The following is a 27,963-nucleotide window of genomic DNA, read 5'->3' as shown; positions in this document are numbered from 1 at the left end:
TTTGGGTTATTCTGTTTGATTCGAAAAGTTTTATGCTAGAAATTAGAAAGGGCCTTTTTTGATTAGATGTTTGTTTGTGATCACATTTCAAGAAAGTTAGATACAGAAACATATTTTAATGCCTTCTTACTACTTTTGCACAGGGGTTGTAAATAGGTGTCCTGTGATCTGAATATTTTTCTAGCCTGAAAAATATTCACTTGTACTGTCTAGAAATTATAAATAAAATAACATTACGTTTTTCTATTTTCTGGAAACATATTCATTATTTTAATTATAGTGCTGCATATATTAGCAACGCTATATATAATATTGTGTGGTCTCAATGGAGATTGTCAAAACTGTAAATCAAGAATATAAGCCATATAGAATTTTGAATTATGAAAAGGTGTTTTTGTACCCTGAAAGTAACTTTGAACATTAAAAGTAAATTTTAAGGGGAACTGTAGAATCCTGCCTCTAATTATCTCCTCTTCGTCTTCCCTTTCTGAACAAGACCGGAATAGTATTAGCTAGTCCAAGTAGGTTTAGGGTGGGAAGGATAGTATTGTGTGTCTAAAGTGAGTACAAGGAGAATAACTGTTGATGCTAATTGATACACGGACCATTGAGAACTTGAAATGGGAATATCTCTGGCACTCTGGCAAATATTTGAAACATTAACCTGAAACCATGAACTGCAGATGTATACTAGGAGGAAAAACTCATTGATACTCACTTCAGAGTTTACTAACTAACAACGCACCTCATGAGGAGTCTGACCAATGAGTCTTTAGGTGGATACATAATATACAGCTACAGAAAAAATGTATACCTTTCCAAAAAAAGTCAAAAAGGGAGGTTTTGAGTGAGGAACAGAAGGGTTAAAATTAAGAGACCACAGCAAATTGAATGCTTCTGTTTCTCACTCAAAACTTTCCTTTTCAACTTTTTTGGAAAGGAAAGAAAAAGTTGCGGTGGTCTCTTAATTTTTTCCGGAGCTATTTATTCATGTTGATTAAATTCGACACTGGTGTTAAACAAGAGACTATGGTTTGCATGAAATGTAGGGCGATATCAACCCTGCAAGTGAGCAAAATTGCAAAGACGTTCAGTCATCCCCTGAAGCTAAATCAAGAGCCAAAAGGGCAGTTTTTGTAAACTGGTCCAGCATTTAAATCGGCATTCAAAAGTGCATCTGGTCTGGATAAGGATTCCTGAGGGAACGTGGCTAGGGTGAGTGCTTAGGGCTTGTCCACTATGCAAACGGAGTTCAGCCCTTGTCTGCTGATCTACAAAAAAGTAGTATGATAACGGAGGATTTTCCTACTGCAGAGGGCGGCGTCCTCATCAGAACCGTCGGGGCAGTCTGAGTGTTTGTCACACAGGTAGGCAGGATGTGTACAGTTCCCGTCCTGGCACTGGAACTGGCCAATGGAACAGTAGCGAGGCGGGCATGTGAGCGGCTCGTCCGATCCGTCACCACAGTCGGACTGGCCATCGCACTTCCACCAGATGGATATACACCTGTCAGGTTAGGAGACAGTGAGGTAGGGGAAAAGAAAAGGATGGAGTGAGCGAAATAGGGACAAAGAGAGGGGGCATGGCTCCAAATTTTCATTAACACTGTCTTCACATTGTTCCTTTCAGGCAAGTTCAGTACAGCTTGTCTCTACTGCAAGGTTGTATTGGTAACTGTTCCAAACATCCTTAATTGACTAATTACAAATATTTATTGTAATTAACACGAGCAAGAGAATGGCAGACTGACTTCTCATTGTCTCCACAGCGGAACTGGGTGCTGGAGCAGTCGGCCACGCACTGGAACTGGAAGCCCACAGACAGGCCAATGAAGTGGTCCGGACACTCACATGAAGCGCTGGTCCCACCGGGGCCAATAAGACATAGGTGGCTGCAGGTCGTGTGGTGTGTGGTGCAAGGGTTGTTGCCTAAGAAACACCAGTTAGAAGTCATTTAAAATAGGCACGTCTTCAATGGCAATAAAAACGATATCATCTTTGCTTACATCTTAGCCTTTTATCTAGGAAGTGTCTGAACTAAGGCAGGTGAAATCTAACAAATTTCCAAGTCAAAAATATTGAACTCTACAAAAAAAAAAAGCTGGCATCTCAAAAACCAACCCCAGTAAGAAAAATACAAATGAGAAAAAATAAAGTACAGGGCTGAGCAAAAACAGGCAACAAAAAAATCCCCCTCATTGACAAACACCACGTCACGCTACCAGAAAGGTCAAAGTGCATGACACTATACATACTGGAGGGCTGCCTGTAGGGATGGTACACATGGATGTCGGTCGGCCGGTGGGTGTTGTTGCCCATGACGACGCGGCTGGCACCTGTGTACTTGTGGGCCTTCTCAACTGTGTGAGTGTTCCGGTCGGTCCAGTAGACCCAATCTTCAAACAGGGTGACTGCGTAAGGGTGTGGCAGGGAGCCCGCTATGGCCCGGTGGCGGTTACTCCCATCCATATCAGCAAAACTTTAGGGAGAGGGCATGTGGATATACATTTAAGCAGATACAGTTTTACAAGTATACATACATTTGCATACCCTGGCAGAAATTGTGACATTTTAGCATTGATTTTGAAATAATTATTGATCATGCAAAATAATGTCTTTTAGGAAGCCATTTATTATCACATAGTTATTTGGCTCCTTTTTAAATCATAATGATGACAGAAATCAAAGGCCCTGATCAAAAGTTTACATACCCTTGTATGTTTGGCCATGTTACAGACACACAAGGTGACACACACAGATTGCAATTAAAGGTGAATTTCCCACACCTGTGGCTTTTTAAATTGCAATTAGTGTCTGTGAATAAATAGTCAATGAGTTTATTAGTTCTCACGTGAATGCACTGAGCAGGCTAGATACTGAGCCATGGGGAGCAGAAAAAAATTATCAAAAGACCTGCATAACAAGGTAATTGAACTTTATAAAAATGGAAAAGGTTATAGAAAGATATCCAAAGCATTGCAAATGCCAGTCAGTACTGTTCAATCACTTGTTAAGTGGAAAATTTGGGGATCTTTTGATACCAAGCCAAGGTCAGGTAGACCAAGAAAGATTTCAGCCAAAACTGACAGAAGAATTGTTCGGGATACAAAGAAAAACCCACAGGCAACCTCAGGAGAAATACTGTCTGCTCTGGAAAAAGACGGTGTGGTTGTTTCAAGGGGCACAATATGACGATACTTGAACAAAAATGAGCTGCATGGTCGAGTTGCCAGAAAGAAGCCTTTACTGCGCCAACGCCACAAAAAAGCCCGGTTACAACATGCCCGACAACATGCCCGACAACATGCCCGACAACACGCCCGACAACACGCCTGACAACACGCCTGACAACACGCCTGACAACACGCCTTATAGCTTCTGGCACACTAATTTGAAGAAACGAGACCAAAATAGAGCTTTATGGTCAGAACCATAAATGTTTGGAGAGGGGTCAACAAGGCCTGTAGTGAAAAGAATACCATCCCACTGTGATGCATGGTGGTGGCTCACTGATGTTTTTGGGGTGTGTGAGCTCTAAAGGCACAGGGAATCCTGTGAAAATTAATGGCAAGATGAATGCAGCATGTTATCAGAAAATACTGGCAGACAATTTGCATTCTTGTGCACAAAAGCTGCGCATGGGACGCTCTTGGGCTTTACAGCACGACAATGACCTTAAGCACAAGGCCAAGTTGACCCTCGAGTTGTTACAGCAGAAAAAGGTGAATGTTCTGGAGTGACCATCACAGTTTCCTGACCTTAATAATATCTATTTTAAATTGTGGTTCATGCAAGATGACCAAAGACTTTGCATGACCTTGAGGCATTTTGCCAAGGCGAATGGGCAACTATACCACCTGCAGGGGCCTCATAGACAACTATTAGAAAAGACTGCACGCTGTCATTGATGCTAAAGGGGGCAATAGGCTCTGTGCACAAGCGTATGGACGAACTTCCGCTTTAGCCAGATGTCGGCATATCATTTTCCGGTTTACTTAAGGCGATCACCCGCGTCGCCCAAAATTTCTGTTTTTAGTAGATGTCTCCAAGACCTGCCTAAAATAAGCATTAGTGATGTCGAATTGATCGAATTGTTGATGCCTGGTCCCCTGCTCCAACAAGCAAGCGGAACAAGGGATTCAAACTCTACGTATCGAGTTATCTGCACAACTACGAGGGTAAGTAGTTTACTGTGGTATGCCGGCCAGCTATCGACTAAGCTAGTTAGAGTTAGTGTTCCTTTTTAGTGTAGTATTAGGCAGGACAATAGAACGCATACAAATTCACCCTAGCCTCAAAAACGGCAAAAGAACGCTGGCTGAGCTGGAACGCTGGCTGAGCTGGAACGCTAGCGCGTCATAGCAAGTGAATTGAAACGAACCTTCGTTCAGCCTCTTCTAACCTGAATGAAGCTTAAAATTCCATAACCTCAAAAATGCACCAAAACAGGTCTCCTCTTTTACTCACTCATGTTTTCTTCACAAATGGTACATATATCACCAATTCTCCAAACTTTTGAGCACAACTGTAAAGTGAAACATTTCAAGCTTTTTTTGTTTCAATCTTGATGATTATGGTTTACAGCTCATGGAGTATCTCAAAATATTCGAATAAAAAATGTATAATACAGAAATGTCGACCTGAGAAGAGCTCTAATCAGATAATTAATTTAAAACACCAGCAATGGTTTCCTAAGTATGTTAATTGATGCACTCAATACCTTTTGCATGAATTATTGCATCAATGTGGTGTGGCATGGAGGCAATCCGCCTGTGGCACTGCTGAAGTGTTATGGAAGCCCAGGTTGCATTGATAGCGGCCTTGAGCTTGTCTATGTTGTTGGGTCTGGTGTATCTCATTTTCCTCTTGACAGGTCAAGGCAAGTTGACTAGCCAATCTGGCACAGTAATACCATGGGCAGCAAACCAGTTACCGGTTGTTTTGGGACTATGGGCATGTGCTAGTCCTCCTGGAAAAGGAAATCAGCATCTCCATAAAGCTTGTCAGCAGATAGAAGCATTAAGTGTTCTAAAATCTTCTGGTAGATGGCTGCATTGACTCTGGACTTGATAAAACACAGTGGACCAACACCAGCAGATGGCATGACACCCCAAACCATCACTGACTGTGGAAACATCATACGGGACTTAAAACAACTTGGATTATGTGCTTCTCCATTCTTCCTCCAGACTCTGGGACCTTGATTTCCAAATTAAATGCAAAATGTACTTTCATCTGAAGAGAGGACTTTGGACCACTGGGCAATGGTCCAGTTATTTTTCTCCTTCGCCCAGGTAAGACACTTCTGACGTTGGCTCTGGTTCAGGAGTGGCTTGACAATAAGAATGCAACATTTTTAACCCATTTCCTGGACACGTCTGTACATAGTGGCTCTTGATGCACTGACTCCAGCCTCTGTCCACTCCTTGTGAAGCTTCCCCAAGTTCTTGAATCGGCTTTGCTTGACAATCTTCTCAAGGCTGCGGTCATCCCTGTTGTTTGTACACCTTTTCCTACCTCACTTTTCCCTTCCAGTCAACTTTTCATGAATATGCTATGATACAGCACTCTGGAAACAGCCAGCCCTTTCAGCAATGACCTTCTGTGGCTTGCCCTCCTCGTGGAGGGTGTCAATGAGTGTCTTCTGGACAACTGTCAAGTCAGCAGTCTTCCCCATGATTGTGGTTGTGTGTATTGAAGGCTCAGGGAGATAATTAACTGATTAAAGCTCTTCTCTGGTTGATATTTGTGTATTGTAAATGTTTTATTCTATTATTTTGAGATACAGGATTTTAGATTTCCACAAGCTGTAAGCCGTAATCAAGACTGAAACAAAAAAGGCTTGAAATGTTTCACTTTATGTGTAATGAATCTAGAATATATGAAGGTGTCACTTTTTGATTTGAATTACGGAAAAAACGAACCTTTCCATGATATTCCAATTTTTTGAGATGCATCTGCATACAGATGTGAGGCAAATTAAAGGAAAAAGCAATTGTATCATGCAGTACACCTGTATGGAAGCATCTGCATTCATTATGTCCCTCCACTCATTCAGGTTTTTCCTTCAATTTGTCACCCATCTGTATTTGAGCTTCACTGACTTTCTAAAGAGCATTTTATCAATGCTGACTTCTAGGGGTTTTATATTCATTGTATTTATTTGTATGTAGAAAAATACACACAATGGCCCTCATTTATCATTCTTGCGTAGAAACGAGTGTATATGTTGGCGTAAGATTTTGCTTACACTCCTCTCACCGCCTGATTTATGAAGCTGTGCGTACCTTTAAAATCCAGGTGTACGCAATACCTGCCCTTGATAAATGCCGCGGCTGAAAACAACCGTCATTAGAATAACACACCCCTATATATTCAAGTCTCCACTTCCCCCACGCCCTCATTTTACACCATGGACACACGGAAGACGGCAAAAAAGAGAAACTTCTCTGACGTGGAGATTGAGACGATCACCAGGGAGGTAGAAAGAAATTTAATTGTTTCATTTGGCAGTTAAAAAAGCGGAATAAAAGATGATGATGTGATGTGGAGTACCATTCATTCACATTAATAATTGCATGACAATTTGTAATATTCGTCTTATTATTTTATGATATTTATTATTAATGACGTTTATTGTTATTTAGAAGAAGAATGTCGTTATTATTATTATTTCTATTATTATTATTATTATTTAAAAGAAGAAGAATGTCATTTTTATTATTTTGTCAGTCTGAATTATATTTTGGTCATTAAAAGCCTTTTATTACTGAACCCAGTCCGTGCGCAACTGCCGGGCCTAACCCTGAAAGGTCATGTAAAGCGCACAGGCTCGCATCTGAAGGAATACATATAAATCAAATGCTTTGGTAAAGTCACACAAATTAAACATTGAAGTCCATGTTGCAAAAAACTAAACACTGAAGTTTTTTTTTTTTTTTACAGTGGGTCATAATATATCATATATTTTAGTTTGTCAGTGCGTTAGGATTTTTTTTTCTGCTCATTTCCGCACTAACTCAAAACATGCATACACCACCTCCTGAGCTGGCGTAGGATTTGAGAGTGCCGTACGCCAACGTCCATATTGATAAATCTCAAAGTCACCGTGGTTTTGGCTGTATGCCAGGTGTACGCTGGAAATTTGGTGTACACCATTTTGATAAATGAGGGCCAATGTCACTATATAAAAAGCGTTGGAGACAGTGATTGAGTTTTCTCTGAAGACAGTGTACTGGTGTTATTGCCTCACTCTAGAAAGTTGAGGTGGGAGTCTGCGAAGAAGATCTTGTTGGTGGTGTAGTCAATAGTCAGGGCACTGGGCCATTCCAGTTTGGTGGTGATGAGGGCAGTGGCGTTGGTGCCATCCATGCCAACCCTGCCGATGTAGGCTGTGGAGCCCCAATCTGTCCAGTACAGCCAGCTGCAGGCCGAGGGGGAAATAACTGAATGTTAAGTCAACCGAGAAATAAATGTCACTGGTTCATTGGTATTACTCAATGATAAATACAAACTGTCCACAAACTGTCACTGTCTTCATTACGCAAGTGAGGATGTGGGTGTGCATGTATGATGTACCCGTATTTGGGGTTAAGGGCCACAGCACGGGGCTGGACAAAACAGTAGGTGGAATTAGGCCCCATGCAACCACTCAGCAGTTTCTTCTGGAAACGTCCATCCAGCTCAGACACGTGGAGAGCGCCGTAATAACTCTCCACCCAGTACAGTTTCCTTTGGGATGCACAAACATACGAGAGTGACAAGGGAACTAGGTACATTTATGCTATGGACAGACTTACATATGTTTATTAGGAGACACAAATATGTTTCATTATCTGGCAACTGAAGGCAGGAACTGAAATGTAAATTCTGGTGAAGATTAATTAGGATTTGGACCAGGACATTCTACAGGGGACAGGGAAGTTATTCCCACTATCACAATTTGTCCCATTTGTCATTCCTAACTGAGCTGCTGGAGATGAAGGAAACGACATAGCTACAGAGCAAATGACCAAAAAACGACAAGCAATCCCTGATGCCCCTCCACCTTTACTCACCTGCCAACCCAATCCAAGGCCAGCCCCTCAGCCCCTACCAGGTTGTCATTCACAATCGTCTCCCTCTCACTGCCATCGAATCGCATCCTCTCGATCTGACCGAGTCCCGCATCCAGCCAGTAAAGCCTCTTTTCGTAATGATCGAAATCCAGCGCCACCGCGTCCGTCAGCCCCTGCAGAACCACGCTCAGCTGCGTCCCGTCCGTGGTCAGATTACGGATGTAATAACGATTGCTGTACAGCAGGTAAGGGACGATGCCGCTGTTCTGGCGGCACCCGCGCTGGTCTGGCTCGCGCAGGTACCCCGGGGCGCATTTGCAGTGGAAGGAACCCGCCGAGTTGTCGCAGATTTGACTGCAGACAGCGGGCGTGTCGCTACACTCGTCAATGTCGGCGCACGCCTTGCCGTCGGGCATGAGGCTGTATCCGGCGAGGCACGAGCAGTAGTAACCCGTCTGCGTGTCGGTGCATAACTGGGCACATTTGTGGACAGACGGGTCGCTGCATTCGTTAATTCCTACAAACAGGACATGGAAGGCGATCAGAGTGGGGTAGGATCAGCGCTCTTATATTAAAATGTGTTGCTGTAACATTAGTCTTGGAATCCAATTCACGGTTGTTTTTTCTACTGTAAAATCTAAAGCTGCAAATACATATTATCAGTTCCCCAAACAGATGTCCGAATCCGAAAATGTTTACTCTCAACACTATTTCACATACATAACGCCTAGTCTATATTCTAAAACTCCTTTAAATTTAAATGTCCTATAATATTTCTATCCTATTCCAGGTCCTAATTTCGTACATCATGCACTTCCTTCCTACTCCAAAGCACTCTGTCCTCACATTGCCCATTATGTCGCATTGTGTTCTGTCTTACCGCATCCCTTCTCGTCGCTGCTGTCCGTGCAATCGTTCTGTGAATTGCAGACCTTGTGGTTGTCGATACACTCTCCTGATTTGCACAGGTACTCCGTCGGCGCACAGGTGGCCTGGGGAGTGCTGCACACGCTCTCCGCCTCGTCGGAACCATCCAAGCAGTCGGCGGCCCCGTCGCACGCAAAGGAGGCTGGGATGCAGGCGCCGTTTTGGCAGGTGAACTGGTGGCTGTCGCAGGGGTCATAGGAACAGCCCAGCTCGTCACTGCCATCTCCACAGTCGTTGACCCTGTCACAGCTGAAGTCGGAGACGGACAAGAGGTTATGTGGGGGTTGCAGATGCGTTAGGATCTCTTCATATAAGCAGGCTGCACATTAAAAAAGCTGCCAATGTATTGTATATGAAAACAGTCTTAGTGAGAAAAACAGAAAGAGAAATAAAATATAGAAAGAAAATACAGAAAGTTAAAAGAATAAATATAACTAGTAAAGATAAAAACGAGAGAAGAAAAAGGTAAGAGAGGAGTTTATGAAGAGAAGAGCTGCAAATGCATGTGAAACAACTGAGGTGACAGGCCCACACTCACTGGAAGGGGACGTGGATACACAGGCCGTTGGCGCAGGTGAACTCGTTCATGTGGCAGGTGCGGTTGGGGCAGTTCTGCAGCTCGTCGGCTGCGTCGGCACAGTCCTTATCCCCGTCGCACACGAAGCTCAGGGGGATGCATCGAGGGTGGCCTGGGCGCCATGGAGGAGGGCAGGTGAACTGATGGGAAGCACATGTCCGCTCTCCTGCACAGGGGAGAGTATAATGAGAATGCACACATACACCTTTCCCTAGCACCAGTCAGTAACATGTGAACTAAAACGCCAGCGCTGTGGGTTCGATTTCCAATAAAGAGGGAAAGTACTTCCGTCTATCTGGATAAAAGGGCCGACTAAACGTCTTTTCTCTTCAAAAAAACATATTTTTACGTTTTAACCATATTGTAACGGTGGAGCCTCGAAAACTGCCCCATTTTATTTGCTTTGTGCCACTCACATGCTTGGGTTTATGCGACAAGCCTGTAGTGTCTCGGTTATTTGACTAAAGTGCAGTGATGTTTTAATGAATGCTGATCTAGCGCTCACCGCATTGAAGCTCTGGTTTCTCGTCGCTGTTGTCCCAACAGTCGTTGTTGCCGTCACAGGTCAGTGACGAGGGGATACAGTTGCCGTTTGTACAGGTGAACTGGTCAGGGTGACAGGTGTTTATCTGCTCCTCTGGAGGGGAGTGACCATGGAAAATACGCTAATAAACGTTAAATGTTACTTGACACTAAATGATACTTTATGTTAATGATACTTCACGTTATTTTCACTGACCAAGCCGCTAAACCAGTGAGACTCCCTCTTGCGGAGAAAGGAACCAATACTGTTCTACCTGTTCTCATTTCTGTATACTCAACATTGTTAGCCTTATGAATGTGGCCTAGGGTCCTAAATATTCTAAAACAAAAATGCTATTGGAAGTGTCCAGGTTCTGGCTCAGTTTCAGTCCATTTTCTTTCCTTTAGTTCCTGCTGAACGTGGCCCAGGTTTGACAATACTCACGGCAGGAGGGGGGCTCGTCAGTACCATCGGCGCAGTCTTTGATCCAGTCACACACCCAGTGGCTGGGTATACACTTCCCCTGGTCACACTGGAACTGGTCCGGGGAGCACGTCCGTCCCTCTGTAACACGTGTGTATGTACGTCAACGAGGCTTATAAACGCAGGTTATCATTTCATTCCAATCTTTTGCTTTGAGCACCTTGAAATGCATTTTTCTTTTAAAAGCAGCCTTGTGTATGAATGAAGCTTGGGTGTCTGGCCCTCAGCCACACCTGTGGACAGTGGTGAACAGGTCACAGGGGGCGCCAACGTGAGATGCAACCGAACAGACAGCGTAGCTGGACTTACCGCAGAACAGAGCGTTCTCGTCACTGTTGTCTCCACAGTTGTTGAAGCCGTCGCACAGTTGGTCAGGGTAGATGCAGATGTTGGTGCTGTCACACTTGGTCTGTCCCGATGGACATGTCCTTGGCGCTGTGGAGAGGGAGAGCGTGAGTGATTGAGAGAGTGCGAGGGCGAAAGAGGGGGGTCAGTAACACTGTTACTAAAGAGTTGCACGGTAAGCAGATTTGTTTTATTTAATGGGCCTGGATGACCTGCTGTGCTGAATTTTAGTCGATCACTGTACCAACCGACTGAGACGAATCGCTAAGTTGAGTGATTTAACTGAATTGAAACAACTTGTGTCCCAGGTAGGTTACTCAAGGCAAAGTCCTGCAGACTCTGGCAGGTGTTTCCAGAACAAGGTTGTCAGAACCATGCTGGGAGGTTGAAGGACAAGGTAAAACCTGACAGAGTGAACCCCTATAAACGTGTGCTGAAGCTTAACAGTGTCTGTCAACAAGCACAGTCTCTTGTCTGGAAATCCCATTAACGGCCCATTTTCCACCCTGTGTCAATCAACAGGGTCCGCGGGCAGGCCATCACTCACGGCAGTTGATCTCGTCCGAGGTGCCGTTGTCGCGGCAGTCGTTGAAGCCGTTGCAGACGAAGGCGGCCGAGATGCAGCGCCCGTTGGTGCAGGTGAACTCGGTGTCGGGGGCGCAGGTGGGGAACGGGCAGCCCAGCTCGTCACTGTTGTCGCCACAGTCGTCGGTGTAGTCGCACGCGTAGGACACGGGCACACAGCGGCCGTTGTCACAGGTGAAGTCCTGGGCCGAGCACACATGGAAGGCTGGGTGGGGAAGGAGGAGAAGGTGTGATGGGTTGGAGCACACATGGAAGGCTGGGTGGGGAAGTAGGAGGAGGTGTGATGGGTTGGAGCACACGTGGAAGGCTGGGTGGGGAAGTAGGAGGAGGTGTGATGGGTTGGGGCACATGTGGAAGGCTGGGTGGGGAAGTAGGAGGAGGTGTGATGGGTTGGGGCACATGTGGAAGGCTGGGTGGGGAAGGAGGAGGAGGTGTGATGGGTTGGGGCACATGTGGAAGGCTGGGTGGGGAAGGAGGAGAAGGTGTGATGGGTTGGGGCACATGTGGAAGGCTGGGTGGTGAAGGAGGAGAAGGTGTGATGGGTTGGGGCACATGTGGAAGGCTGGGTGGGGAAGGAGGAGAAGGTGTGATGGGTTGGGGCACATGTGGAAGGCTGGGTGGGGAAGGAGGAGAAGGTGTGATGGGTTGGGGCACATGTGGAAGGCTGGGTGGTGAAGGAGGAGAAGGTGTGATGGGTTGGGGCACATGTGGAAGGCTGGGTGGGGAAGGAGGAGAAGGTGTGATGGGTTGGGGCACATGTGGAAGGCTGGGTGGTGAAGGAGGAGAAGGTGTGATGGGTTGGGGCACATGTGGAAGGCTGGGTGGTGAAGGAGGAGAAGGTGTGATGGGTTGGGGCACATGTGGAAGGCTGGGTGGTGAAGGAGGAGAAGGTGTGATGGGTTGGGGCACATGTGGAAGGCTGGGTGGGGAAGGAGGAGAAGGTGTGATGGGTTGGGGCACATGTGGAAGGCTGGGTGGTGAAGGAGGAGAAGGTGTGATGGGTTGGGGCACATGTGGAAGGCTGGGTGGTGAAGGAGGAGAAGGTGTGATGGGTTGGGGCACATGTGGAAGGCTGGGTGGGGAAGGAGGAGAAGGTGTGATGGGTTGGGGCACATGTGGAAGGCTGGGTGGTGAAGGAGGAGAAGGTGTGATGGGTTGGGGCACATGTGGAAGGCTGGGTGGGGAAGGAGGAGGAGGTGTGATGGGTTCTCAGTGGCTTTTGCCTGGTCTTGCCTGGTCCAAGTGAACTTTCATCCAAACAGGGCTTTAGAAATGCATTTGAATGTTCAGTTGATTAGTGAAGTGTGATTTACGGCCACTGCATCGACAATGACGGAGACAAGTGTGGAAAGATCACATTTGCTAGACAGCATCTCAAATTTGACGCAATTGCTGAGTTAGAAAAACCTGAGACTGAAAAAGGCTTTGCTGTCTGATGGGTTTTGACTAAAACAGTGGCCTTTTGGCGAAAACCCCTAAAAACGACCACAAACACGATCGAGGGAAAATACACTCACCACAGACTCTCTCCAGCTCGTCTGAGCCGTCCTGGCAGTCGCTGTAGCCGTCGCACTTCCAACGCGCCGAGATGCAGCCACCGTTCAGGCAGGTGAACTGGTCCGGCTTGCAACGGTCACCGCTGTCATGAATACAGTCCTTGCCGTTATTGGCCAGGTACCAGCTACCTGTTGAGGGACACTGACACTCCGGACCAGACGGGCCTACATGGAGGGATACAACCTCACAGTTAGGGGTGATGGACTTACACAAACGGATACATTTCTATGCTTAGAAGCTGGGGTAAAAAGAAGCAGGTACAGTGTTGGTGTGGCGCACCGGCAAAATAATTAGTGGGGCAACAGTGTACTGATAACATGTCAGCCTATCAATCATTAATACAAGACAGAGACAAGCACATTGGAACAGGTGTGAGAGCTCCAAGATGTTAAAATCAAAGATTTGGTTATTCAAACTCCTGACCTGGCACGCAGACATGACTACAGCCGCCGTTGTACTGCTGACACGGGCTTGAGCAAGCCTCCTGTTTGGAACTGGCGTACACGTGGACGTCATTGGGCTTGTACTGCAGTTCCTGGGCCAGGACAGTGAAGCCTGACCCGTCATCCTTCCCGGCACGGTAGACCGAGCGAGCTGTCCAGTCAGTCCAGTATATGTCCTGCTGGAAGACGGTCATGGAGTATGGGTACTGGAGCCCGGACAAGATCACCTGGCGGTTCTCCCCGGTCAGGCTGGAGCGCTCAATCTTATCTCTGGTGAAGAGGGGAGTGGGTGGAGTGAAGATGGAGAGAAATGTATGACTGGTTGGCTGGTTTTAAAAGTGGTTGTATGGATGAGTGGTTATGCAGTTAGGTGGGTGGATATAGAGTACCAGTCAAAAGTTTGGTCAGACCCACTCAAGGGTATTTCATTTGTTGTAGTTTTCCCCTCATTGTAAAATAATAGTGACTACACAACTGCACCCGCCCTTGTAGCGCTGACATGTGCTTGAGCAAGCCTTTTTGACTGGTATCTGAATTAGTAGGTGTGTCCAAATGGTTGGTACAGTACATGTACTGATGGAATTAAGAAAGGTTTAGGTGTGTGAGAGGTCGGATGCATGGATGAGGGTTCAGGTGGTTGGGGGGATAGATGTATGAATGAAAGAGTGTTTAGGTGTGTGGCTTGGCGGGTGGATAGATGTACAGTGGATATAAAAAGTCTACATACCACTGTGAAAATGCCAGGTTTTTGTGATGTAAAAGAATGAGACAAAGATAAATCATGTCAGAACTTTTTTCTCTTTTAATGTGACCTATAATGTGAACAATTGAAAAAAAAACTGAAACTGGTGCATAAGTGTGCACACTCTCTTTATAACTGGGGATGTGGCTGTGTTCAGAATTAACCAATCACATTCAAACTCATGTTAAATAGAAGTCATTACACACCTACCATCATTTAAAGTGACTCTGATTTATCACAAATAAAGTTAAGTCGTTCTTCATGGGAATTTTCCTGACATTTCAGAGCAAAAGCCATGGTCCGCAGAGAGCTTCCAAAGCATCAAAGGGATCTCGTTGTTATAAGACATCAGTCAGGAAAAGGGTATAAAGGAATTTCCAAAACATTAGATATTGTTATGGAACTTTTTAACTAAGGTGCATTTGAGAAGTGTCTGTCTTTCCATTGGCTGGTATGTAAATCTTTACTTTGATTGTGACACACATGTCTGTATAATATCAGAGGATTAACAGGTATTTGGGCCATGTTCTCCTTCCTAGACCAAGAAGGGATAAGGAATGTTCCTTAGGAATGTGGTCCTTGGGAGGAAGTAAGGTCAGTTGGCCCCTTTAGGTAAACACAACAGTAAACATTATGGCAGGAAGGAAAAGGTGGGGGGGGTAGCATTTAACTTGTGAGATAGGACAAAGGAAATGTGTTTTATTGACATGAGACAGATGGGCAGCATCTTACCACACCCCTTTTTGTATGTGATATATACTGTTAAATGAGCTATATCAAGTCAGAGACTCCTCGGATGATTATGTTTGTAAGCGTTTGACGCGTCTCTCATATTTGCAAATATTAATAAAACTGTTAGAATGTGCCAAGAGAACTTTGTCTCTGTTTCTTACTCCTTTAAGAGTGTTGATACATGGAATTACCATCACAATATACCATGGAACACAGTGAAGACAGTCATCATCAAGTAGAGAAAATATGGCACAACAGAGACATTACCAAGAACTGGACGTCCCTCCAAAGTTTATGAAAATACAAGAAGAAAACTAATCAGGGAGGCTTCCAAGAGGCCTACGGCAACATTAAAGGAACAGCTGGAATTTCTGGCAAGTACTGGCTGTGTGCTACATGTGACAACAATCTCCCATATGCTTCATGGGGTTCGGTGGCAAGACACAAGCCTTTGCTTACAAAGAAAAACATCCAAGCCCGGCTGACGTTTGCAAAAACAAACATCAAGTCTCCCAAAAGCACATGGGAAAATGTGTTATGGTCTGATGAAACTAAGGTTGAACTTTTTGCCCATTATTCCAAAAGGTATGTTTGGCGCAAAAACAACACTGCACATCACCCAAAGAACACCATACCCACAGTGAAGCATGGTGGTGGCAGCATCATGCTTTAGGGCTGTTTTTCTTCGACTTGAACCGCAGCCTTAATCAGGGTGGAGGGAGTAATGAACAGTTCCAAATACCAGGCAATTTTGGCACAAAACCTTCAGGCGTCCGTTAGAAAGCTGAAGATGAAGAGGAAGTTCACCTTTCAGCATGACAACGACCCAAAGCACACATCTAAATCCACAAAAGCTTGGCTTCACCAGAAGAGCCCAGACCTGAATCCAAATGAACATCTGTGGGGTGATCTGAAGAGGGCTGTGCACAGGAAATGTCCTCGCAATCTTACAGATTTGGGAGTGCTTTTGCAAAGAAGAGTGGGCAAATATTGTCACGTCAAGATGTGCACTACTAAAAGACTCCTGCCAAAAAGACTGAGTGCTGTAATAAAATCAAAAGGTGCTTCAACAAAATATTAGTTTAAGGGTGTCCACACTTATGCAACCAGGTTATTTTTTATTTATCCCTCTCAAAGATTTAAGTTTGGTTTTCAATTGAATTGTTCATGTTATAGGTCACATTAAAGGTGTAAAAAGTTCTGACATTATTTATCTTTGTCTCATTCTTTTACATCACAAGAACCTGGCATTTTAAGAGGGGTCTGTAGACCTTTTATTTACAATGTACGTACGGATGGATGGGTGATGGGTGGATGTATGGGTGTTTGGAATGGATGGTGAATGTTTTGGTAGATGGATGAATAAGGGTTCAGGTGAGTGGGTGGTGGCTAAATGAGTTTAGGAGGGTTTAGGAGGGTGGAGGGGGATGGATGGGTGTTTAGGAGGGTGGAGGGGGATGGATGTGTGTTGTGGAGGGGGGATGGATGTGTGTTTAGGAGGGTGGAGGGGGATGGATGGGTGTTTAGGAGGGTGGAGGGGGATGGATGGGTGTTTAGGAGGGTGGAGGGGGATGGATGGGTGTTTAGGAGGGTGGAGGGGGATGGATGGGTGTTTAGGAGGGTGGAGGGGGATGGATGTGTGTTGTGGAGGGTGGAGGGGGATGGATGGGTGTTTAGGAGGGTGGAGGGGGATGGATGGGTGTTTAGGAGGGTGGAGGGGATGATAAATTGGTGCGTAGCATACTATAGTGCTTGGAGAAATTTAAGGAAGAGGACAAACTGGTAAGAACATTATGTTGAATCACAGGCTATGTTGAAGTACTGTAAGGTACATTTAAAAATCAGGTACATACAAAGATGTTGTGAAATGGTACTTAACTATGAGTTACCTTTTTCACATTCAAACTAGTACTACAAATCTCTTGGTACTGTGCATTCAAACACAAGACAGGTAACAGCTGAATAATTAGAGAAAGTTGCAAAGAATCCTGATCTTACAGGGACGAGTCGGTCCAGTAGAGCATTCTCTCCTGGTAGTCGATAGAGAGGCCATTGGGCTGGGACAGACCCGTGTTGATGACTGGCACCCGGAAGTTCCCACCCAGTGTAGACCTCTCTATCTTAGCAGGGCTGCCCCAGTCTGTCCAGTAAAGGTAGCTGGAGAGAAAGAAATAGCGAAGTTTACATCTTGATATACACAGCATATAGCATGAAATATGGGATCCCTATTGACCAATCAAGAAGTCTTAACAAAGATCAGAACATACAAAGGAAAATAGCAAAATGGCCCCACAAAAAAATTGATAACATCCATATTAAAAATATTTGTAGCATTCTTGAACAGATGTTACTATCAGCGCTTGACATTCACTTTTTTGCTCACTAGGCACTCAACGTTTTCACTAGCCACCATTTTGTTGTTGGGGAATTATGTTTTATTTGATAAAATTTGACTATGATGTGCTACATCTTAGCCTGTCTTGTTCACTGGTTCAGTCACAATTAGGCAAATGTGGTACCTCACTCTACCGGACACCCCTCTGTGAAATACTTTATATAATTTGGCTACACACAAAAAAAACTTTTATAGTGTTAAATCTGCCCTGTTGTCCATTTCTGCAGCTAATGCACACTACATTGTCCTCCCTAATATCAACCTAAATATGCAAGCAATATATATATTCTAAATATAACCTATAACTGTTTACATATAATTTAAAAATAAATATGAAATCACCCATCAGCTTTCTAATAAATCGCAGTCAATATTATTGTTGTCTATTTTTGTTATGCTATGTTCTTGTTAATATAGACTTGGATATAAAACAAAACAGCTTTGTCAAGTTATTTTCCCCCCATCTTTGCCTTGACGCCACATCATTAATCTCCCTCGACTTCCTTCAGCTTTACTAGGCTCTGCTGCTGTCGCTGATCCAGCGTCTTTTTACGCTCATCATATATTTATATTGTTAGTAACATAATTAAGTTCTGTAGGAAAAACACTCCACCTGGCAACAGTCAAAATGGAAAAAGTTTTAGCTGCAGTGTTTCGAAGGTATTTTATATATGAGCGCAAAATCATGTTTTACCATGCCAACAAACAGAGGCGGTGCGAGATTTTGGGAAGGCTGTTGCCTATGAGCTTTGAATGCAGGAAAGACCACCTCTTGAAATGTCTGGTGGGCATTTTGTGAAATTAGCGATGAATTAAAAATCACAATGGAGTTTACCCGTAGCAGGGGTCCACAATGATGCCACGAGGGCGGTTGGCATGGGCTATGAGAGAGCGGTTCTGCCCATCTACTCCAATGGCCTGGACACTCTTATCGTAGTAATCTGTGAAGTAGAGGCGCTTGTGGATCCAGTCATAGGCCAGCCCCTCTGGATCATTTAAATCTAAGAGAGAGGCAGAGAGGGGGGGGGGGGGGTTCGTAAGAGAAGTGCGGGGAGAGACAGGGAGGATTGGTGTGGGGGGAGAAGTGAGAGAACGAGGGAAAAGAGCGCAAGACAAAAGGAATAACACAAGGTTGAAAGGAAAAAAGAGAGAGAGGGGCGAGAGAAAAAAGGAAGCCCAGAGATCACTACATACTGCAAAGATAACAGCTCCGACATACAGCCTCACGCAATACTTGGATTCACAAGACTTACTGTTGGCGAGGATGACAGGAGCGGCGGACACCGTGGTGATCACATAGCCTATCCTGCTTCGACCTGTCCCCATATACTGAGTGAAAAAGATCCTCTTGTCTGCAAAGTCGAAATCCAGCGCCACCACACTGAAGTCCAGGCTGACAGTTGGGTAGGGGACAGAGTGATCTGCAGGGTCTAAACGTAAACTGTCCAGAGAGTTGTCGGTGGTGAACACTAGGAATTCATCCAGACCATAGCCGCACGTGACGCCATTGCTGAGGAGCGAGCCGTGGGCGCAGGCGCACGTGGGTTTCTCCTGCTCGGGCAAGGCAAAGCAGAGCTGCTGGCAGCGCCCGTTGTCCTCTTGGCAAGGGTTGAAGCCCACCAGGTTGGCAGCCGTGGGCTGCACATGGGAGTCGAAGACCACCACGTCCGTGAGCCCGTCGACACCGTTGCGGATGACCTGGTGATGACAGTGGTGTTGTTATTTCAGTTTATTTATAATAGCTTACAAGCCATGAAGGAATCCGAGTTTAATTGATATCTCTGAGTTGTGCATTCTGAGTCTGCCTGTTGCAGGCATATTAACAGTTTCAATACGTCAAACACTAGCCAAACAATAACAGTTACCTCTGGCTGAGTGGTATTCGCAGGATCCTTGCTGGCCTGGAAAAGCTTTCCGAGCTTCCTATCCACCCACAACATAGAATTCCCAAATATTGACAATCCGTACGGTGCCGGGTATCGACTCCCGTACCGGACAATCTGCCTTTGCGTTCCATCGGGCGCCATGCGCGATATCATATCCAGCCCTTCATCGGCCCAGTACAGGACATCGTTGGTGTAGTCCACGGTGAGGCCACGTGGAGATGCCAGGCTCTCGGAGGCTAACACAGTACGGTTGCTACCATCTAGCTGTGCACGTTCTAGAAAAAGAACATATACATTGAAAGACACAGGACGCATGCCTCCTGGATGAAGCAATTTCTGGAGGTAAGCCTTGCACCAGGACGCAATGTGTCCCATTTTAACATATCAGCAGAGCTCCAGATTTGAACCTGTGACCCCTGTTACCTACCGATTTTGGGATTCTGGCCTCCATCGGCCCAGAATAGGAAGCGCAGTTTGGGGCTGACGGCTAGGTCACTGGGCCGATCCTCTGTACACTTGAGGAGGATGGTGCGGTAGGGAGTTTCGAGGCGGGTCACCTCCAAGTAGGTCTGGGAACCGAAGGCGTTGGTGAAGTAAAGGTTTCCTGAGTTTGACACGGAAAATGGAACTGGTCAGTTTCTTGTTTTAACTCCATAATTTCAGAAGAAAGAGGATCTCCACACACACAGAAAGAATGCATCTTTTTTATTTTTATTTATTTGAGCATTCGGTCAAACGATCTTCATCACAAAATGCTCATTGTGCTGTGATGAAGTTCGGTTGCCCGAGAGCTCTGAGGGAGAGATCATCCACTATCTGCTGTTAGTACGTTGATTCTTGGTTTTGTCCTGCACCTCAGCAACTGCGACAGCTCATGCGACTAGCCCAATTCCATCATTTCAACCAGTTTCTGATTGCTGGGTGTGGTTTCATGGATAAGTATTTCTATCGACTTTAGATACCAACCTGCAATCCAGTCTACGGCTATGCCATGTACACCCCCTAGGCCGATGCCCTGGTTGATGACGTGGCTGAAGCCTCCTCCGTTGGTCTGGGCCCTGAAGATCCCCCGGTAGGCACTCCAGGTGCTGTTGTCCATCCAGTAGATATACCCAGAGGCGATGTGAAGATCCAAGTTGCCTATCTCAGAGTAGGAGTCTGCAATGGGAAGAGATGAAACCAGAAGTGAAAGCAGATTACAGGTCTTACATTTCTTGTTAAGTTTCGGTGTGGTTTTAGAACTAGCACACAGGCGATAGACAACACACTTTGTTGTAGGATACGTCCAGCCATGTAATGTTACTGTCTGATTACAGTTAGAATTGGGGCAGGCCAATGTTACGCTCAGTATTATTTAACGTAGCCACATGCAGTGTTACATACTTCCGGCAACAGGCACCATTGCCTCTGAGTGGTCGGAGCTGTTGATATGGAAGCCTCGGATGAGTTTAGGGGTGGAGACCACGGCGTAGGAGTCGTACTGCATACAGGTGGTGCCATCCTGGGAAAGCACGAAGCCTGTGGTGCAGGCACATGTCTTCTGTCCCCCAGGCTTGGGCAGACACAGGTGGGGACAGCCGCCGTTGCTGGTGCTGCAGCCGTTGGTAGTGCCAGCCGAGTCTGGGGAAGAAGAGGAAGGAGGACCGAGACGGCTCAGCGGAACAACCACAAGCATACTGAAGTACACAAGCAGGCTGATTCTGTATGTATTGGGAGTTTGCTTTTTCAAGGACATTGGACGCACAATCTTCATCCTTATTTTGATATTTTTTTAACATAAGAATCAGAGGGAAACAGATTAACATGAAGAGGAGACTGATGATGGTGAGTGTAATTGAGGTTGAACCCATTGAAAACCCTTTTTCTTTAACACAAGAAGCACCAAATGCCTACGCCAATTGGAATTTGAGTTTGTAAATAAAATAAAACTGCCCTTTAGAAAGCTACACCCTCCTCCTTCCATGACTTTTCCTAAATAGGCGTTTATTACATTGTTCCATTGTCAGAATTCTAAACTGACGAACAGAATATTTTTTGAGACAATTTACCTGTTTATTTTAACCTATTTTCCGACTTAATCCGCAATCAGCCCACGCCATTCAGCGTTGGCACCCAAATGGTACCCAGGCGCTAATCACCCCTCACTGAATGCATGAGGTCAATGGATAAATGCGATATACTCCCAGATCCTTAATTAGTCTATTATTGAAACATATATACAAATGATATAGGCTACTTATTACATGGGTTACCATTTTTCAATAGGAGATTCAGCTTACTGTGTAGGCTAATTCATCAAATATAAATTGAAAATGTAAATCTACATTATTTTATGAGGGAAAGAGTAACTAAATCCCACACACATCCTATCATCTCTCTTTGTATTTTGTCTGCTTATTTTACTGAAGCCAAATGTATTAGGCTAAATAATTATTCACACAATGAAATTCTCAGCTTTTTCTACTCACTTTTCTCGTTATTTATAGAACCAACATTGGATGGCCGTGATCTTTGGGCCATATGGTACTACATTAAAAACAGACATGATTCTGCAGTGGACAACACTACAACAAATCCTATATCAAGCAAAAATAGGAATACATTTAACTTTCAAACCTTCAACAATTGGTCTCCACAGTTCCCAAATGCTTGCAGAGCATTGTTAAAAGAAGAGGTGATGCAACCCAGTGTCCCACATGTCCCATTTCTAACTTTTTTTGAAACATGTTGCTGCCATCAAATTTAAATTGGGCATGTATTTTACAGGGGGTAAAAAAGGCCTGGCGGTTTTAGTGGTAACAGATGATTTTGCATGTCTATTATTCAGAGTATTCAACATGTTGACTGATCCTTGTTTGCCTTTTCTGTTATTTCATGTGTAATTTTAAGGCTTTTTTCTGCTTTATTTGACAGTAAAGGGGTGAAAAATAAAGGAGAGTATTTGTTAGAGGAGCAGTGGGTTAAATTCAAACCCATGCTGCAGTAGTAAGCTGTACACAAAAGGCAACAGTGCAGACCACTGGACCACTCTAGGCCTCATTTCTATACTAACATATTCTAACATATTATCAAACACAGCATTATAAAAAGGGAAAACAGTATTTATAGGCCGCAGTGTAGAAAGGTGAAGGCCAGCATTAGCTGCACTTACCGTCTCGGGCGTGAACTTTGACGGCACGGACCCCGGTTATGCCACTCCTCAGCAGCACCATGTTGCCGCCAGTGTCCTTGTCCACCCTCTCGATGACCTCGTAGTCCAGGTCGCTGTAGTAGAGATAGTTCTGGTGCACTGTGAGGCCCCAAGGCTGGGACAGCTGGCTCACTATGGTCGTTCTGCTGACCCCGTCCACCGTGCCGCACTCAATCTGGTCTCCGTATGGAAAACAACACAGACACCCAAGAGTCAGGGACCATCCGTCTACTTTTCTAAATAAACCGTTACGGTCATTTTAGTATAAGACAGGGCTATCCAACCCTGTTCCTGGAGAGCTACCCACCTGAACATGTGGAATAATTAAAATTCTATGAATTTGCTGTTGATTGACCTGAATCAGGCTAGTTAAAACTTGGAGTCAATACTTCCTGGATGGTAGCTCTCCAGGATCAACAGATTTTGTAATGAAGGAAAATTCCCCAATATAAGGTGCGTTTGTGTATTTATCTGTGCCTGTACCCACCACTCCTGTGCTAACCACGCCCCAGTACAACTTTCTCGTGGTGATGTCGATGGTGATGAAGCCGATGTTTTCTAGGTTGGTGGTGTACAGGTTCCTCAGGTTGCCTCCATCCATGTCAGCACTGGCAACTTTCGGAGGAACGCCCCCGTTGGTCCCCCGGTCTGTCCAGAACAACTTACTGTCAAGCAGGACGTCAAAGCGGAGAATAACTGTGTGAACTCAGTGTTCAATGCACTTAATGACAATTCAATAAGTGTGCCACTAAATTGCTTGTAATGTTAGGTTTCTTTGTTTTTATTGAGGTAATGCATGTACAACTCTTGATACTAGGTTAGAGGACGGTTCTATACCCATTAGCTGGGTCCAGGGCTAATCCTATAGGCTCTCCGGCTCCCTCAGGCTTCCCTGTGTCAGTGATCAGAGTCTTTCTGTAGTGCTGGTCTCCATCCACACGAATGACCTACAGTGGAAGAGAAGGAATCTAAATGTGCTAATGACTAATTATTACCATTCGCCATCTTGAAAGACAGTTCCTACCAGATAAATAGAATTAGAAGGAGGCATAGTTTTATTTCACACATGGACTTCATCATTTATCTCCATTAGTAAAGATGTTAAACTCTAGCAATGTACTGACTTGGAGCCAGTCAAAAGGCAGTCCTATACATGACTTAATGCAATAGGACGCTTTACCTCTATAGCTTTGTTGGTTGGATTAGTGTAGTACATCATGCGTGTTATCCAATCAAAAGCCAAACCGGAGGGCGAGCCAAGGATTGAAGATGGAGCAAACTGAGTCCTATTGGTTCCATCTGTTTTCACCCTGTATATGGAGTTCTGAGAAGACAGTGAGCAAACACGTCAATTAGGAGCGATTCCTAATTTGATTTAGTCCAGCAGTGTCAACAGGAGATTATTGTTGGAAAATTAATCCAAATTAATTGTAGACAATTTACAGTTAAAGGCAATGATCCCTTGTGAAAACTACATTCACAGTAAATTAATCAGAGATGGCCTTTCAAATCTGCATTGCCTTTATCCTACTGTTGAATCCCAGCCAATATGACTGGAATCAGCATTGTTAAAACTTTAAGTTCCATTTGCGATATTATAATATCAAAGCTGTTCTTCAAACAACCAATCCATTTCTTTCATCATTATCATCATTGCACATCATTACACAAACAATAAAAAAGAAAAGTATGTATTGCCAATGTTTTTTTTACAACAACACTGGATGATTCTCTAGTGTTTAATCTGATAAAAAATCTATATCATCTCCTACTGAAAATAACGCATGAGTTGTGCAATACCATAATGAGTTGTGCAATACCATAATGAGTTGTGCAATACCATAATGAGTTGTTTAATACCATAATGAGTTGTTTAATACTATAATGAGTTGTGCAATACCATAATGAGTTGTGTAATACCATAATGAGTTGTTTAATACCATAATGAGTTGTGCAATACCATTATGAGTTGTGCAATACCATAATGAGTTGTGCAATACCATAATGAGTTGTGCAATACCATAATGAGTTGTGCAATACCATAATGAGTTATGCAATACCAAAATGAGTTATGCAATACCATAATGAGTTGTGTAATACCATAATGAGTTGTGCAATACCATAATGAGTTGTGTAATACCATAATGAGTTGTGCAATACCATAATGAGTTGTGTAATACCATAATGAGTTGTGCATCAAGTTAAGATTCTCCCCTTTTAGCGGTGAAACATTCTGATAGGCCGATGTTGAATATGAACTTGTTACTCACCGATCCCTGTACCCAATAGACAAACTGCTCTTGGTCGTCAAAGTCGATGTCCTTTCCCTGTGTAATGCCGGACACAGGCAGCATGGCATTGTTGGAGGGGTTGGCCGGATCCAGAGGGATGCCCAAAATCACTGTCTCTTTCACCACCATCAGGAATGGAGAGTCATCTGACAGAAGAGAAAAATAGTAGAAATGCATTTTTCTTTTTTTCCACCACTTTTGTATTCATCTCAATTGTTTATTAGCATGTTAGCTACTCTCCTACCTACAATTTATATTGTATGTTTTTTTTTACCATTTTTATGCACAACCCCATTTCCAAAAAGTTGGGACGATGCATAAAATGTAAATATAAACAGAATGCAATGATCTGCAAATCATTTAACCTATATTCAGTAGAACATGGTACAAAGACAACATATCAAATGTGGAAACTGAGACATTTGATTTATTCTTGAAAAAAGTTGGGACAGAGGCAACAAAATACTGGAAAAGGTGTGTAATGCTAAAAAACTAAACCTGGTTGAATATCACACAACTAATGAGGTCAATTGGCAACAGGTCAGTAACATGATTGGGTTTAAAAGGTCATTCCAGAGAAGATGGGTCTGTCAGAAGTGAGGATTGGGAAGGGTTCACCACTGTAAAAGACTAGTGCAACAATTTAAGAATAATGTTTCTCAAAATAAAATTGCAGGGTTTGGGAATCTCATCATCTATGGTATATAATACCATTAAAAGATTCAAAGAATCTGGAGAAATCTCTGTATGCAAAGGCCGAACATCTCTGTATGCAAAGGCCAATATTGTGATCTTTGGGCCATATGGCACTACATTAAAAACAGACACGATTCTGCAGTGGACATCACCACAGAAATCCTATATCAAGCAAAAATAGGAATACATTTAACTTTCAAACCTTCAACAATTGGTATCCACAGTTCCCAAATTCTTGCAGAGCATTGTTAAAATAAGAGGTGATGCAACACAATGGTTAACATGTCCCAGTCCCAACTTTTTTTGAAACATGTTGCTGCCATCAAATTCTAAATGGGCATGTATTTTTCCAAAAAGAAATTAAATGTCTGTTTTAACATTTAATAGTTAGGTCTGGAAATAACTGGTTACTGACATAAGTTTTGTTATTTTGCCTGTTTACCAAAATATGGTTACAGTAAAATAATGAATATGGGCTTTCAGCTTTAACTTTAAGGTATTCACATTCAAATTGGAGGAAGGGTTTAGGAATTAAAGCTCTTTAATATTCATCCCCCGCTTTTTCAAAAGCTGCTTCATGGACAGATGTGGGTATTTTTTGGTTATTTATTCATCAATTAAGCAGATAAAAGGTTGATTCCAGGTGTGGAATTCACATTTGGAAGCTGATGCTTTGAAGTTTAAACAGGTTGCCAAAATATAAAATCCATCAGAGAGATAGCAGGAACATTAGGAGTGGCCAAATCAACAGTTTGGTACATTCTGAGAAAAAACTGAACGCATTGGTGAACTCTGCAACACAAAAAGGCCTGGACGTCCACAGAAGACAACAGTGGTGGATGATTGTAGGATCATTTCCATGGTAAAGAAAAACTGCTTCACAACATCTACCCAAGTGAAGAAGACTCACCAGGAGGTAGGCATATCATTATCCAAGCCTAGACTTCACAAGAGCCAATACAGAGGGTTCACCATAAGGTTCAAACCTTTCATAAGCTTCAAGAATAGAAAGGCCAGATTACACTTTGCCAAAAAACAACTAAAAAGCCAGCCCAGTTCTGGAACAGCATTCTTTAGACAGATGAAACTACAATCAACCTGCACCAGAATGATAAAAAATGAAAAAAGTATGTAGAAGGCTTGCAATGGCTCATGATCTGAAGCATACGACATAATCTATAGGCAGTGTGATGGCACGGGCATGCATGGTTTCTAATGGCACTGGGTCCCTAGCGTTTATTGATGATGTGAAAGAATATAAAAGCAGCCGGATAAATTCTGAAGTGTATAGAGATATATTGTCTATTCAGATTCAGTCAAAATCAGCTAAGTTGATTGGACGGCGCTTCACTTTACAGATGGACAATGAACCAAAACATACTGTGAAAGCAACCCAGGAGTTTATTGAGGCAAAGAAATTGAATATTTTGCAAAGGCCAATTCAATCACCTGATCTCAACACCATTGAGCATGTATTTCACTTACTGAAGACAAAATTCAAGGCAGAAAACCCACAAACAAACAACAACTGAAGACAGCTGCAGTAAATGCCTGGCAAAACATCACAAAGGAGGAAACCCAGGGTTTGGTGATGTCCATGAGTTCCAGACTTTAAGAAATCATTGCCTTCAAAAGATTATCGACAAAGAATTCAAAATGAACATTTTATTCATGATATAATTATAATTTATACAATTACATTTGAGCCCCTGAAATAAGGGGACGGTTGCAACTCCTAAACATTTCGTACAATATTGTTGTTCAACCATTTGAATTAAAGCATCTTGGTTGTTTCAATTCAAATCCACTGTGGTGGCTTACAGAGCCAAATGTACGGTAATTGTGTCAGTGTCCAAATATTTCTGGACATAACTGTATGTTGTCTTTGTACTATTTTAAAATAAATATAGGGATAAATGATTCGCACATCATTGCATTCTGTTTTTATTTGCATTTTATGCTGCGTCCCAACTGTTTCGGAAATGGGGTTGTATTCCAATAAAAAGCCTAAAATGTATCCTATAGAACTGCTATGAATAAAAAACACAAGCGGTAAAACTAAGAATCCTACAGGATGGTTCCAAATCATGACAGGAATTCCTAAAGGATTTCTGGCTAGGGTCATGTATTAGCCTTCATACAGAATAAAACTGATCAGAGCGGTATATAATCAAATAGTAAAACATCCCTTGACACTGGCCTAATGTGTTGCTTGCCTCTGCTGCGTCAGTATCACTACTAGTACCTTTTGTGCAGGTGTGTCCATCAGTGCTGAGCTTCCACCCAGCCTGACAGTGGCAGTTGTAGAACCGGGGCCTCAGGCCCGACAGGAGGCACAGCTGACCACACAGGTGCTCTGCACAAGGGTTGACCACTGCATAGTGGAAAACAATGAAACTACCATGTGAAGATAATGTCAAATGATCCAATGAATCAACGTTTCACAAACCTCACGTTGCATTCCTGCAGTGGCTTTCATCCATTCAGTATGTTCCAGTACAAGCACACTGTTCAACTAATAGAGGGCTTGGTTGT

The 27,963-nt window shown here is 43.8% G+C and overlaps 1 protein-coding gene across 1 annotated transcript in view; it reads right to left on the bottom strand.

Moving 5' to 3' along the window:
• Positions 1–27,963, bottom strand: part of lrp2b (low density lipoprotein receptor-related protein 2b) — a 94,023-nt gene that overhangs the window by 26,463 nt on the left and 39,597 nt on the right. Inside the window, exons 32-58 of the mRNA XM_029120088.2 lie at positions 27,674–27,802; positions 24,712–24,878; positions 23,622–23,765; positions 23,279–23,388; positions 22,929–23,106; positions 22,403–22,616; positions 20,635–20,871; positions 20,218–20,409; positions 19,679–19,855; positions 19,231–19,526; positions 18,619–19,063; positions 18,201–18,366; positions 16,969–17,127; positions 13,477–13,766; positions 13,014–13,217; positions 11,459–11,701; positions 10,876–11,001; positions 10,528–10,647; positions 10,066–10,197; positions 9,522–9,726; positions 8,937–9,232; positions 8,057–8,573; positions 7,578–7,730; positions 7,252–7,422; positions 2,255–2,478; positions 1,751–1,928; positions 1,310–1,506 (exon numbers count right to left, since the gene is read on the bottom strand). Coding sequence (XP_028975921.2) covers positions 1,310–1,506; positions 1,751–1,928; positions 2,255–2,478; positions 7,252–7,422; positions 7,578–7,730; positions 8,057–8,573; positions 8,937–9,232; positions 9,522–9,726; positions 10,066–10,197; positions 10,528–10,647; positions 10,876–11,001; positions 11,459–11,701; positions 13,014–13,217; positions 13,477–13,766; positions 16,969–17,127; positions 18,201–18,366; positions 18,619–19,063; positions 19,231–19,526; positions 19,679–19,855; positions 20,218–20,409; positions 20,635–20,871; positions 22,403–22,616; positions 22,929–23,106; positions 23,279–23,388; positions 23,622–23,765; positions 24,712–24,878; positions 27,674–27,802 — 5,670 coding nt within the window. The remainder of the gene's footprint in view (positions 1–1,309; positions 1,507–1,750; positions 1,929–2,254; positions 2,479–7,251; positions 7,423–7,577; positions 7,731–8,056; positions 8,574–8,936; positions 9,233–9,521; positions 9,727–10,065; positions 10,198–10,527; positions 10,648–10,875; positions 11,002–11,458; positions 11,702–13,013; positions 13,218–13,476; positions 13,767–16,968; positions 17,128–18,200; positions 18,367–18,618; positions 19,064–19,230; positions 19,527–19,678; positions 19,856–20,217; positions 20,410–20,634; positions 20,872–22,402; positions 22,617–22,928; positions 23,107–23,278; positions 23,389–23,621; positions 23,766–24,711; positions 24,879–27,673; positions 27,803–27,963) is intronic.

This window comes from Esox lucius, chromosome 5, assembly GCF_011004845.1.
Source record: "Esox lucius isolate fEsoLuc1 chromosome 5, fEsoLuc1.pri, whole genome shotgun sequence".
Taxonomy (NCBI): Eukaryota; Metazoa; Chordata; class Actinopteri; order Esociformes; family Esocidae; genus Esox; species Esox lucius.
This window is presented reverse-complemented; position numbering and strand designations above follow the sequence as displayed.